Source organism: Alexandromys fortis, unplaced genomic scaffold, assembly GCF_014885135.2.
Source record: "Alexandromys fortis isolate MF-2015 unplaced genomic scaffold, M_Fortis_MF-2015_v1.1 scaffold_159, whole genome shotgun sequence".
NCBI lineage: Eukaryota > Metazoa > Chordata > Mammalia > Rodentia > Cricetidae > Alexandromys > Alexandromys fortis.
In genome coordinates this window covers 2,987,119-2,999,828 of record NW_026068031.1, presented here as the reverse complement: position 1 = coordinate 2,999,828, position 12,710 = coordinate 2,987,119, and the positions used below count along the sequence as shown (strand labels likewise).

General features: G+C 48.8%; 1 protein-coding gene and 1 non-coding gene across 2 annotated transcripts; both read right to left on the bottom strand.

Moving 5' to 3' along the window:
* Window positions 1-4,610: 4,610 nt before the first annotated feature.
* On the bottom strand, window positions 4,611-7,320 carry Vrtn (vertebrae development associated). The gene has a single exon (XM_050164490.1). The coding sequence runs from the start codon at window positions 7,318-7,320 to the stop codon at window positions 5,158-5,160; it is 2,163 nt and encodes a 720-aa protein (XP_050020447.1). The 3' UTR covers window positions 4,611-5,157.
* A 2,615-nt stretch (window positions 7,321-9,935) lies between these two features.
* Window positions 9,936-10,062, bottom strand: LOC126515191 (small nucleolar RNA SNORA24). Its single transcript, XR_007595771.1, has one exon. It is a non-coding gene; the product is annotated as a small nucleolar RNA SNORA24 (small nucleolar RNA).
* Window positions 10,063-12,710: the final 2,648 nt, after the last annotated feature.

Here is a 12,710-nt window from a genome sequence, read left to right as displayed (position 1 = left end):
TGCCAACAACTTTGGAGAAATTGAAGCTAGTGACCCCTCCAGAGGTCCCTGGATGAGAATGGATTATATCTGCCAGCTTCTAGACCGTATAGGAGTGGTATAAGACCTTTGCTCAGTGGAGAGGGCAGGATGGACTAAAGAAAGGATTCTCTGGGTATCTGGCAAAGCCTGTGCTGCTCCCACAGACATGGAATGGAGAAGTAGAAGAGAATATACCAGGCTAGCCCCTGGCCAGCTCAACCGATAGCTGGATGCTATAGAGCAGATTACCCAGAGAAGAGGGACTTAGCGGGACTGAGCAGGAACAGCTGAGTGGCAGCTGGTGAGGTGGAGGCACAACTGAGCCTTCCAGGCAGGGAAGTTAGCGGCCACTCAGGGCCTGAGAGCCACCATTAATCCCAAGAAAGGTTTTCTCAGCCTTTGATTTTCTTTTGAAATGGAGTATCCTTATCTATGTAGCCCAGGCTTGCCTCCTCCTCTGCTTCGCAGAGGCTGAGATTACAGGCATATACCACCACACCTGGCTCGTTCTCAAAGAGAACTATTTGAGCCGCAAATCGTGTGCCATGACAGACAAGATAATCTCCGTGAAAAGACTGATTTCCTCAGCGGGAAATGCGGAAATAAAAGGGAAAATTAATCCCGTTAATCTTTAGGCTGATTTTTAAATTACATTTATTTGTTTGTTTATTGGTGTGGTTGTAGGCGTGTGTCACATCATTTGCGTGGAGACCAGAAGACAACTTGTCGGGGTCAGTTCTCTCTATCATGTGGGTCCCAGGGACCAGACTCAGACCCTCAGATTTAACAGCAAATGCCCTGACGGAGCCATCTCACCTGACGTAGGGTCAAAGTTTCTTCAGACAGAGTCTCACTACATAGCCCTGCCGGCATGCAACCTACAGAGATCCCCTTGAAGGTGGGCCTCAAACTCGATCCACCTGCCTCTGCCTCGGGAGTGATGGGGGAAAATTTTTTTTTTTTCGAGACAGGGTTTCTCTGTGGTTTTGGAGCCTCTCCTGGAACTAGCTCTTGTAGACCAGGCTGGTCTCAAACTCACAGAGATCCGCCTGCCTCTGCCTCCCAAGTGCTGGGATTAAAGGCATGCGCCACCACTGCCCGGCTGGGGGAAACTTTTATATTTAAAATATTCTTTCTGGGTGACTGGAGAGATGGTCCAGCAGTTAGGAGCACTAGCTGCTTTTCCAAAGGATGGGGTTCTGATTCCCAGCACCAATGTGGTGGTTCACAACTGTCTATAACTCTAGTCCAAAGGGACCTGACAGCCTCTTCTGGCCTCTGCGGGGGATCAGGCGGACATGTGGTACATAGACATACATGCAGACAAAACACCCAAACACGTAAAACAATAAATTTAAATAAACAAAATAAAACTTTCCCTTAGAGCCACATAGAATGTTGCACTAGGTTTTCTTTTTCTTCTTCATAAGTATCCAGTCAGGGTGGAAAGTGGCACCAATGAGCCACAAGTAATTTCAACAAATGCCATGAAGCCTGGTGAGGTTGGTGGTGCATGGCTTTAGTCCCAGCACCTGGGAGCAAAGGCAGTCAGGGATCCCCGAGTTCAAGGCCAGCTGGGTCTGCATAGTTAAGTTCCAGGACAAGCAGGGCTGTACAGTGAGACTGAGCGTGGCTTAGGTCCCTTTGCCTTTCTAGGCAGATTAGAAAAGGAACGGTTCTTCAGTACCTTAGTAAACCGAGCCCTGCAGGCACAGTCATTTCCCAATGACGCCCACACCTTATTTGCATTCCCCCCCAACAGAAGTTAAAATTTCTGCTGTAAGTTTAAGGATCCATGCTGGGCTTGGATAAAATGGTCTTCCCATCTCAGGACCCTAGTGTGTCTTACTGGAGAGTAGCCCCCGAGCAAGCGCCTCAGGCATTTGCCCACCCTCCACAACTCGAGAACTCAGACTCCGAGCGGCTCCTAACTCATCTCTTAGTATGGGGAGCTGGATGATGCCTACTATACCGTGAGTGTGGCTGTGATCCTGTCTTCTAATTGGAAAGGAGACACATCTAAGGTGGAAATTAGTAGATCTGGGTGGGACTCTGGAATCCACATTCCTGACAAGCCCCTCCCCCTTTCCTCCAGGTAGCAATCCCCGGGTGTGTTTTGCATCGCCCACACTGGGTACATGGTTATCCATTGAGCTGCATCCAAAATTCCATGTTTTTTAGGTCTCACTAGGAGACTCTACTCCCAGCCTCAAGGGGCCTGCTCTGGTGCCTAGTGTAGGCAAGAAAATGTAGAGTTTCGGCCATTTCAGAAGGGACCTTGAGGCTATTCATGGCCAAAATGGATTGCACTGGACTGCCACCTGCTGGCTAAAGGTTGGTACTGCAAGTTAGATTAAATTCCTCCAATCCAATCCTTTCACCAAATCCTCAGCTGTAGCAGGGCTTCCGTGGACACCCCAGACCTCAGTCAAGAGCGTAAAATCAACAAACATTAACAGGACCCTTGGGTGAGTCCTGTGGGAAGAGAGAGAAGCATACGGGAGAAAGAAGAGCCATTCGGGTGAGGAATAAGCTCGGTGGTAGACAGGGGCTGAACTCTGGGGGCCCTTACTAGTTTGGAATTTGAGTGGAGGCAGAGTCGATTTGGAAAACAAAACAATATAAAGGCACGCTGCTGCCGGCACAGATTAACAGGGTGGATGTAAAGACGGAGGGAAAACTGGCCTATGAGAAGTATTAAGTATTTCTGATTAGGTTTGCAAAAATCAGATCTCACAGGATTAACAGTAAGAAAAACCCATGTCATTCTTTCTCTTTTCAAATATTAGCACATACTGTGTGCCTAGAATTAATCTACCATCTATAGAATTCAGTGCTGTTAGCAAAAGAAAAAAAAATGGTTTTTCAATCTTATGGGGGCATCCAAACAAGAAAGCAACAGTAGAAATAAGAACCTACCAGAGAACGCAAAAGGGTGATGTTATATGTTATAGTGACTCAGAGATGCAGTGTCTGCTGTGTAGCTAACAGGGAAAAGCATTGGAATTGGAATTGACTGCCGTGGTGGACGCCTGTAATCCCAGCGTTCTGGATGCTGAGGTCAGAAGGGGCCTGGGTTTGCACAGCTTTAATCCGGTACCTGGGGGTGTGTGTGTGCAAAAGCAGGCAGATCTCTGTTGAGTTCAAAGCCAGCCTGGTCTACAGAACCATGGTTACACAGTGAGACGGTGTCTAAAACTAACAGACTTTAAAAGGGGGAAGATAGGGGTGAAGGGAAGATGAGGAGAGGAAGGAGCAAGGAGGAAGAGGGAGGGGGAAGAGCATTTCAGACCAAAGGGGCAAGCGTGGGAAGTACCGGAGCAGAACAGAGAAGCCACACTCACATCAGAGGCAGTCAGACAGGAACACAGCAGGGAGCACAAGCATAGTGAAGAGGGGGGAAGAGAGGTGGGGGCCACTTTATAAGGCCTTTCTCAAGGGAGGAACTTTGTGAAGAAAAGGAAGCCACAGACACGGGACAGCAGGAAGATCTAATTTCATCAAAATCCCTCTGAAAATCGGGCCATATGGAAAGGGAAGGAGGGAAGTTGTGTTGAGCAGAAAGAAGGGAAGATTCAGAATAGAATTTGGATTTTTTTTTGGGGGGGGGGCAAGGTTTCTCTGTAGCTTTGGAGCCTGTCCTGGAACTAGCTCTGTAGACCAGGCTGGTCTCGAACTCACAGCAATCCACCTGCCTCTGCCTCCTGATTAAAGCTGCGCGCCAAAACCGCCCAGCAGAATTTGGATTTTAAGAAAGGGTCTGATGATGTAACTCAGTAATGGATTCCATTCCCAGCACCACAGTCGGCAGGACTTCATGATGGATTGGATGTAGGGTATAAGGAAAAGTCAGGTTCACATAAGTGACAGCAGCTACAAGAAACTGAGAGGACCAAAGAGAATCTCTCACTCATGCCCAAGAGACAAAAGCCCTCATCTGCCTTAGGCCCAGCCTGCCTGGCATACCTAGTATGTGGAGAGGGACGTATTTTATTCAGCCAGACCAAACTGTCACTTCTAGATCCAGTTCCTAAGAGTCCCACCAGCTGTGGTCCCAAGCATGCACTCTCAGAAGATAGAAATAGTGTTCCAACCCCTTAAACTGAAGGGGAACCTGGAAACAGGCAGTCACAACTTTTTTTTTTAAATATTTTTTATGGTTTTATTATTTAACTTTATTTTATGTGCATTGGTGTGAAGGTGTCAGATCCCCTGCAACTGGATCTTCAGACAGTTGTGAGCTGCCATGTGGGTGCTGGGAATTGAACCTGGATCCTCTGGAAGAGCAGTCAGTGCTCTTAACCACTGAGCCATCTTTCCAGCCCCCAGGCAGTCACATCTTAGCAGAACAAATCCCAGAGACCTCAGGCAGCTTGAGAGCAAGACATCACTTTATTTTTTTGGTTTTCCAACTTTGCCGTTGGACAAAGAAAATTCAGTCTCCCATCAGCTTTGTAACCCTATGGCTCCTGGCCCAAGATGTGACTCAGTGTTTGAGGAGGCTTGGCTCCAAGACAGGTCCCCAACAGTGAGCCAGGCTGGCAGCAACCGGCAGAGACCCCCAGCAGAGGGAGCAGAGCAGGCCCTTCTCTAGGGTTTCCAGTGCCTAGGGGCCTTCCCTGGCTTAGAGGCCACCGTGGTTTTATTCTATGAAGTCCAGCTGATGATCATGAAGAGCCTGGCACCTTTTCCACCGGCGGCATGAGACAAAGCCACACACCAGCCTCACGTTCAAATCCCTTGTTTCTTTGGAAGACATCTTTGAGAAAAAGGGACCACACCCTAAAAAAAAAAAAAAAAAATAAAGACATATTGTGCCTCATCGGAGAGAATGGCCATGCTGTGATACTCTTTGTGGGACCAGGAAGAGCTACAGGCAGCCGTGGCACAACCACCAGCAAGGGGGTCCTGCCCAACCCACCTTAATGGGAAAAAAAAAACTAAACGCAATAAAAATATATGACCAGCCAACAACCAAGAGTCAATTGATACTCCTGTAGCTTTCATTAGAATAGGTGGTCGATTTCCTCCTCCCCACCCAAGCCAGGAAATAATGGAAGACAGAGCGAAGGGCATCCAGGCCAAGCCAGGAGACACCTTAAGTCTCCCCTTCTCAGGCTCTGTGTCACCTCTCTGTCAGCCATCAACAAGCGTGAGGCCTTCAAAGAGTGCCCGCTTCCACATATAGTAAGTGGAGCGGGCAGTGAGGGGGAAGCGAGCTTGGAACTCCTTGTAGGAGGGGAAAGTCTTGGACTGGAAGCGTCTCTGCAGGAACAGCTTGGCTTGGGCCTTGAACCTTGTGGTGCTCAGCATGTCCATCACTAGCACCTGGCCATCCCTGCCACCTGCTGCTGCCGCCGCCGCCGCCGCCACAGTCTGGCCTGACAGGGACCCACTGTGGGGTTGGCCCTGGGTCATAGCTGTCTCCTGGATGACCCCCTCTCTAGAAGGCCCTCTCTGGGCATCTTCTGGGGAGGTTTCTGAAGAAGCGACCACTGGCAGTGTCTCCACCTGATGACCAATCACAGATGTTACATTCTCAACAGCTTCCATCTGCCATTCATCTGGCTTCTGCCGATATTTTGGCTTCTGCCTCCTTCGGCCCAAAGAGGAGGCCTGCATCCTGGGCAATCCCCGGGAAAGACTTTTCCATACCCAAAAAGTGGAGGGTAGCAGGCTAGGGTAGCGGAGGCGGAAGCGACAGAAAGGCAGGTGCCCACTGAGTACCTGCTTGCGGGCAGCCCTGCGTAGTCGCCTCTGCCAACGAGACAGGGGCATCCTTGTGGGTAGGAGCCGCTGGGAAGTTGGAGGGCCTCCAGCTGCTGCTTTCCCGGTCCCCTCTTCTCTCACCTCACCCTTGGAAGAGAGCAGGGCCCCGTCCCCAACATCTATTGGGGGTAGAGACTCAGTGGTTTCAAGAACTGGAGCCAGCTTGAAACTGGGGCTCCTCCTGAGGGCCTTCCGCCTCCAGTTATAGTAGGTGGACCTCGAGATGCCAGGGAACCTGCATTTGAAGCAGCGATAGGGTACCAGTTTGTTCAGAGAGATGCAATGTTCCAGGTACGACTTGGCGCGCTGCATTAAGACCATGCTAGGGCTTGACATAGCCGCTGCCGCTGGGGAGCACCCCAGCCCCTCGGCAGCCTTCTTCCCTGGCAGACTCTCCAGCTCTGGCACAGCCAGGGCCTCCTTGGGTGGAGCAGCCGGGACCAGAGCTGAATAGGCACCAGAGCCCAGCAGCTCGTGCTTCCAGGCATAGTAGGTAGAACGGGAGATCTCAGGGAATCTCTGCAGGAACTGCTGCAATGGCACAAGGCCCCCACGGTAGAAGCTGTCCTGCAGGAAGTGCTTGGCAGAGAAGCGGGTGGCCACCTTCTGCCGGTGCTCCTGGGTCTGCCGCCGCCAGCGGTAGAAGGTGCTCTTCGTGATGCTGGAGCGGTCACAGAGGTGGGAGTAACTAAGGCCAGGTTCATGGTTGAGCAGTTCCAGGGTTTTGGCTGGTGGTAGCAGAGGACCTAGGATCGGAGGAGTGGGGTCCAAGGTAGCGGCACCGTCAGCCTCCACCTCTTCCAGCCCAACCACGGGGGCAAAATACTGATGCCGGAAGAGGTGGTTAGTGAGGGGCTGGCCAGCCCACATGATGTGCAACATGGAGGTCACCTGGGTGCAGGGGCGTGGCCTGATAACGCGGTTAAAATAGGGTCGGATCTTGACATTGCGCATGGGGTAGATGGAGTAGATATTGCGCTGAAGGATGGACGCGAGGGCATACAGGTGCCACACGTTGGAGAAGCTGGTGGGGAAGCACGTAGCCTTGACATCGGCATCAAAGATGGCTTCCAGTGTGGCAGAGGACAGGTTGGTCATCTCAGGGGACTCCTCGGAGCACAGGGAGTAGCGCACAGCCTGCAGCATCACCTTGGAGTCGATCATGCCCTGGAGGTAATAGTGCCGGTGCAGCAGCATCTCCACCACGGTGCGGGCCCGCAGCTCCAGGCTGAGGCCCGTGTGCCCCCACAACAACATGCTGGCTGCTTCGAACAACAGGCTCCCCTCCCCCTTGCACACCAGGGGCAGCATGTTCTGCGGAGCATCCTCTGGATACAGGCTCATGGCCACAGAGTCCACCTCCAGCACCTGGGGCCCAAGGCCACCCTTCTGACAGACCGGGAGGGTGAAGGAAGATAAGACCTGTTTGGCCTCCAGGGCGGCACTGATGAGACCTTCCAGGCCCTCGGACTCCACTGCCTCCTGCAGATCCCGCAACACCTGCTGCACCAGCTGATCCCGAGAGGGCATCCTGACAGGGCAAAGGAGAAGGGGCAGAGGTCAAAACAAGATGACTGTGATACCCAACAATAGCAGGTGCCCTGTGCGCTCCTGTACCTTCTCCCTAGAGCAATGGTTCTTAACCTGTGGGGGTTGTGACCCTTTTGGGAGTCAAACAAGTCTTCCACAGGGGTCGCCTATGACCATGGAAATACAGATATCTCCATTATGACTCAAAACAGTAGCAAAATTAGTGATGAAGTATCAATGAAAATAATTTCACAGTTGGAGGTCACCGTGACATTAACGGTCGCGGCACTGGGAAGGCTGAGAACCACTGTCCTAGACGTAGTGTCCTTAGTCCCCCAGAAGAGACAGCAGCTAATTCTGCCTTGGCTTTGTCTAGTCACTCAGTGGTTCCGAGGAAAAGCACAGTCTCTGGAGCTTGGCTTTGAATCCTGGTTCTGATGTGAGTTTGAAAAAGCACACTTAAACTTCTGGCTTCTGCCTTCCCCCCACATAACATGGGGATTCCTACCTTAGAAAACCTATGAGCTCAACTAATATAATGAAAGTAAAATAACACATGCAATCCCAGGACTGGGAAAGGCAGGAGGATCATGAATTCAAGGCCAGCCTGGGCTACCTAGCCAGATTCTATGTAAAACAGACAGGCACAGACACTTATCCCCTAGCACAGAAGCAGACACACAGCAAAGCAGCAGGGGATGGTGGTTCCTATGCATCATCATTTAATACATGCATCGTATACAGCAGGTGCATAAACTTCACCTCAACCGGGCATGGTTGTGAATGCCCTTAATACTAGCACTCATCTGGAAGGTAGAGGCAGCCAGATCTCTGCAAGTTCCAGGCCATTAGGGCTACAGAGTCAAGTCCTGTCTCAAAATAAATATATAAACAAATTATCTTTGTAGTGGTTCAAGACTTATGATCACACGAGAGGCAAACCTAAAACAATGATTCCCAAACTATAGTCCCAGGTCCCTCAAATTATTTTGAGAATAATACTTAGACATACCATAATTATTTTACACAATAACATAATTTGCCTTCTTTTTGAGGCAGGGTTTCTCTGTGTAGCCCTGGCTGTCTTGGAACTCACTCTGTAGACCAGGCTGGCCTCGAACTCACAGAGATCGGCTGCCTCTGCCTCCTGTATGCTGGGATTAAAGGCACATGGCACCACCACCCAGCAAGAGTTTGCCTTCTTATCTGATTTGAATAAAACCATGTTATTGTATGATTTGGAGCGACAGCTTCTTCCTATATTCCCAGCACGCTGGAGACTAACACAAAATGAGTACCATGAGGTTGAAGCCAGCGCAGACTACAAAGTGAATTCTAAGCCAGTTTGGGCTACAGTGTGGAAACCAATCTTTTCTATAAAGAGAACAGCATCTAATTATACCAGAAGTCCCATTCTTCCCCCTGACGTCCCAAGAATGCCCTTGGAGGTAGGGCCTTTTGTCACACTGAGCAGGAAGAACGTCTCCTCTAGACTATTATGGTTCAGAGGTCTATGATGAATTAGCTGCTTTCAGCGTGGGACATTCTTATGTAGACAAGGCTTGCCTCAGACTCAGTCGGCCTCCTGCCTCTGCCTCAGTGCAGGGATTGGAAGTGTGCACCACGCCCTATAGAGCAATTTTTTAAAGCATAGTTGGGAGTTTATTAAGGTTTTATGTCATGGCACACGGCTCTAATCTCAGCTCTTGGGAGGTAGAGGCAAGCGGATCTCTGAGTTTGAGGCCAATCTGGTCTACAGAGTGAGTTCCAGGACAGCCATGACTACAGAGAAACTCTATGATCTTGGGGGGAAAAAAGAAAAAGGGAGGAAGGAAGGAAGGAAGGAAGGAAGGAAGGAAGAAAGAAAGGAAGGAAGGAAGAGTTTTGGCTGGGTGGTGGTGTCACACACCTTTAATTCCATCAATTGGGAGGCAGAGGCAGGTGGATCTCTGTGGGTTAGAGGCCAACCTGGTCTACAAAGTAAGTTCCAGGACAGCCAGGGCTGTTACAGAGAAATCCTGGTCTGAAAAACTAAAAAAAGAGTTTTACTATAATATAAATTTAAGGACAAATCAGAGAAAGGCTTGGGAAAATGGCCTGCCCAAGAGGGCTGGCCAGAATACTACTTTTAGTAAGAGATTTACTGACATTTTTTTTAATTACTCACCAACCAAGCTTTATTTCGGATCATGAAAAATTTATTTATTTATTTAGTGGTTTTCAAGACAGGGCTTTCCTATAGCTTTGAAGCCTGTCCTGGAACTAGCTTTCGTAGACCAGGCTATCCTCAAACTCACAGAGATCCACCTGCCTCTGCCTCCCGAGTGCTTGGACTAAAGGTGTGCCACCACCCAACTACAAAAAATTTTATATGAAATAAAGATCAGGACTTTATTGAAAAGACTGCCGTATTACAATTAACAATACTCATTTCCAAGATTGAAATGTGAAGACCCCTTGTAAGGTGCATGGAAGATCTCAGCCACTATTACTTTGCTTTAAACAATACCTTAGCGTGTCTTCCATCACCCAACAGCAATGAATTCAGGTTACCTAGAAACATACATTCAAGAGTAGTTTAGAATATATCCGATTTCCTGGCACCACACAGACTCAGATGTTACTTGTTCAAGTCAGAATCTGAGACCAATTAAATGGTGACGGCTTTGGCAATAACAAGAGCATGCTCTCCACAGCTAGGAAGTGACTGCCACAGCTGGTAAGGCCCAAGGATACACGGAACTGCCAATTGCCACAGTAAGGTGTGGCAGCACAGGTCTGTAACCCCAGCTCTGCAAAGCTGAAACAAGTTGGGTTTAGGGTCCAAGGTCACCTCTAATCCTAGCACTCAGGAGGCAAAGGCAGGTACCTCTGTGAGTTTGCAGCCAGCTTGGTCTACAGAGACAAAGTGAATTCCAGGACAGCCAGAACTGTTAAATGAAGAAACCCTGTCTCAAAAACAATAATATAAACATAAATAAAAGAATTAAAGTCTGATTTTCCTAATTTCTCCCCCAACAGCGTATGAAGACAGACTGATGAGGATCTACCAAACTGGTATTGCAGAGGTCTGAAAATAAAGAAATTAAATGATTCTTCCTTTTTCTTTTGACTATGGAAATCTGTTTTAAATTAGTGCTAGAGATCAAACCCAGAACCTTGAACATACCAGTGGTGAATTCCACCACTGAGCCTTGGCCAGCCTCGGAAAAGTTACTTTTCACATCAGTGGTTATCTGTTACTATTTCGTTTTTACTTTGCTTTTAATTCAATATTAAGAGTTGAACCCAGGGCCTCGAACATGCAAGACTGGAGTCCTCAACTCCTTGGCTTTAAGTTTGAATATAGTATACATTGAGATATCATTATAAACAAAGTCTCTAAGTTCCTCATTTAAAGAGCTAAGGGAGATCTTGAAACTTAAACGTTGGGAACTGCTGTCCTGGAATATATGGTCTTTCACAGGGGCAACAAGGAGGACCCCACGGTGTGGAAGATTGTTGAATGGGGACTGTTTGTATTCTAAACCTGAGAACAGCACAGTAGAGTAGGAATGACTGGGATAGCTCAGTGCACTTGTCTAGCATGAGGGAGACCTTATGCTCAATCCCCAGTACTGCGAGAGAGAAAACAGATGGGGGCCGGGCGGACACGGATGATAGCTGAGTTGGTACAGTGTTGGCCTGAGCTCAGAGTATAAGACTCCATGTTAAAAAGTCAGGGGAGTGGCTCATACCCTTACAGTCAGAAAAATCCCTGAGGCTTGCTGGCCAGCCAAGCTAGCTGAATGGGGAGGGGGGGTCTCCAGGTTCAAGAGAACCAATCCCCGCAAGGAAGAGGAAGACACCCCACATCATTAAACTTACAACACACAGAGCGACAGACACACGTGCACACACACAGACACACTCACACACATACACAGATAGACACACACACACACAAACATACAGCCAAGCCTGATGATACCAGATCTGGACTGAATTCCTGCAACCCACCTGGTAGAAAAAGACTCTGGGAACTGTCTTCTGACCTCCACATGTGTGCTATAGCACATAGGCCCACTACATACAAAATAAATAAGTTAATGTATAATAATTTTTAAAAAGTAATCCAGGGCTTCATTTCTATGGAGCGATACCTTACTCAGCCTGGGGGGAGGGGAGGCTGGTGATGGCCATCACTCAAGGTAGGGATGGGATAGACTTAATTGACTTCCCAGAGGAGGCCTTACCCTCTCTGAGGAGTGGATGGGGGAAGGTGAGGGGAGCAGGAGAGGAGGGAGAGGGAACTGGGATTGGCATGTAATGAATGAATGAATGAATGATTCTGGGACCAACAATTTAGAACATTTGTTGTTCTCACCAATGACCCAGGTTCAATTCTTAGCATCCACATGGCATTCCATAACCTCTATAACTCCATAACAGGTCCAGGGAATCCAACACCCTCTTCTGACTTCCACAGGCACCAGGCACGCATGTGGTGGTACAGACATACGTTCAAGCAAAACACTCATACATATACTTGGAAAACCAAACCCCCAAAAAAAAAAAAAAAAAAAGAAAAAGTCCTTGATTTTTGCTCTTCTGTTTTGAGACAGGGTTTCTCTGTGTAGCCAGGGCTGTCCTGGAACTCACTCTGTAGACCAGGCTGGCCTTGAACTCAGAGATCCGCCTGCCTCTGCCTGGGATTAAAAGTGTGCACCGCCACCACACTGCACAGGTCCCTCGTTTTAAAAAGGGTGTGTGCAAGGGATTTCAGGGGCTAGAATTCAGCCAAGAGAGCTTATCCAGCATGCAAGAAGCCCCGATTCCATGCCTACCACCATATAGCATAAACGTGTGTGCTGGTGCGGGCCTCCAATTCCTGAACAGCAACCCCTGCGCTCACCTATACTTCCAGCACGAGGGAGGCAGAGGAGGCAGGAGGATCAATTCCCAAGATTTTCCTTGGCTACGTGTCCAGCTTGACGTTGGTCTAGAATATTTCAGATACTATCTCAAAAAGAAAGAAAAGGGTTGGTAGTACTGTTAGCCCCAATTCACAGGCGGAGAAAGGGAGGCAATTGGCAGCAGCCTCATTAGTCTAAAATGCCACAAGTGAACGAGTTAGTTAGCCAGGTGCTGTACTCTCCCATTTAACCAGCCAGTCTCCCTTCTAATACAGGTCAGTCACCCTAACTTCAGGAAATCGCCAAGCTGAGGCATTCCGTTGTGGAGAGCTTTTAAATTAGAAAAGAGATGTTTTCTTCTCTGGCTTCGCAGATCTGGTTCTTAGAGTCTAACACAATCGCTTTAATTAGTCCCCACCTACAAAGCACTTGCTTCAGCTCGTCAAGAGGTGCACCGGAAGGTAAATTGTAATTGGGTAAAGGTGGGAGAAGGGA

Coding starts and splice junctions, on each gene's coding strand:
- Vrtn (XM_050164490.1), bottom strand. CDS start 7,320: ATGCCCTCTCGGGATCAGCTGGTGCAGCAGGTGTTGCGGGATCTGCAG.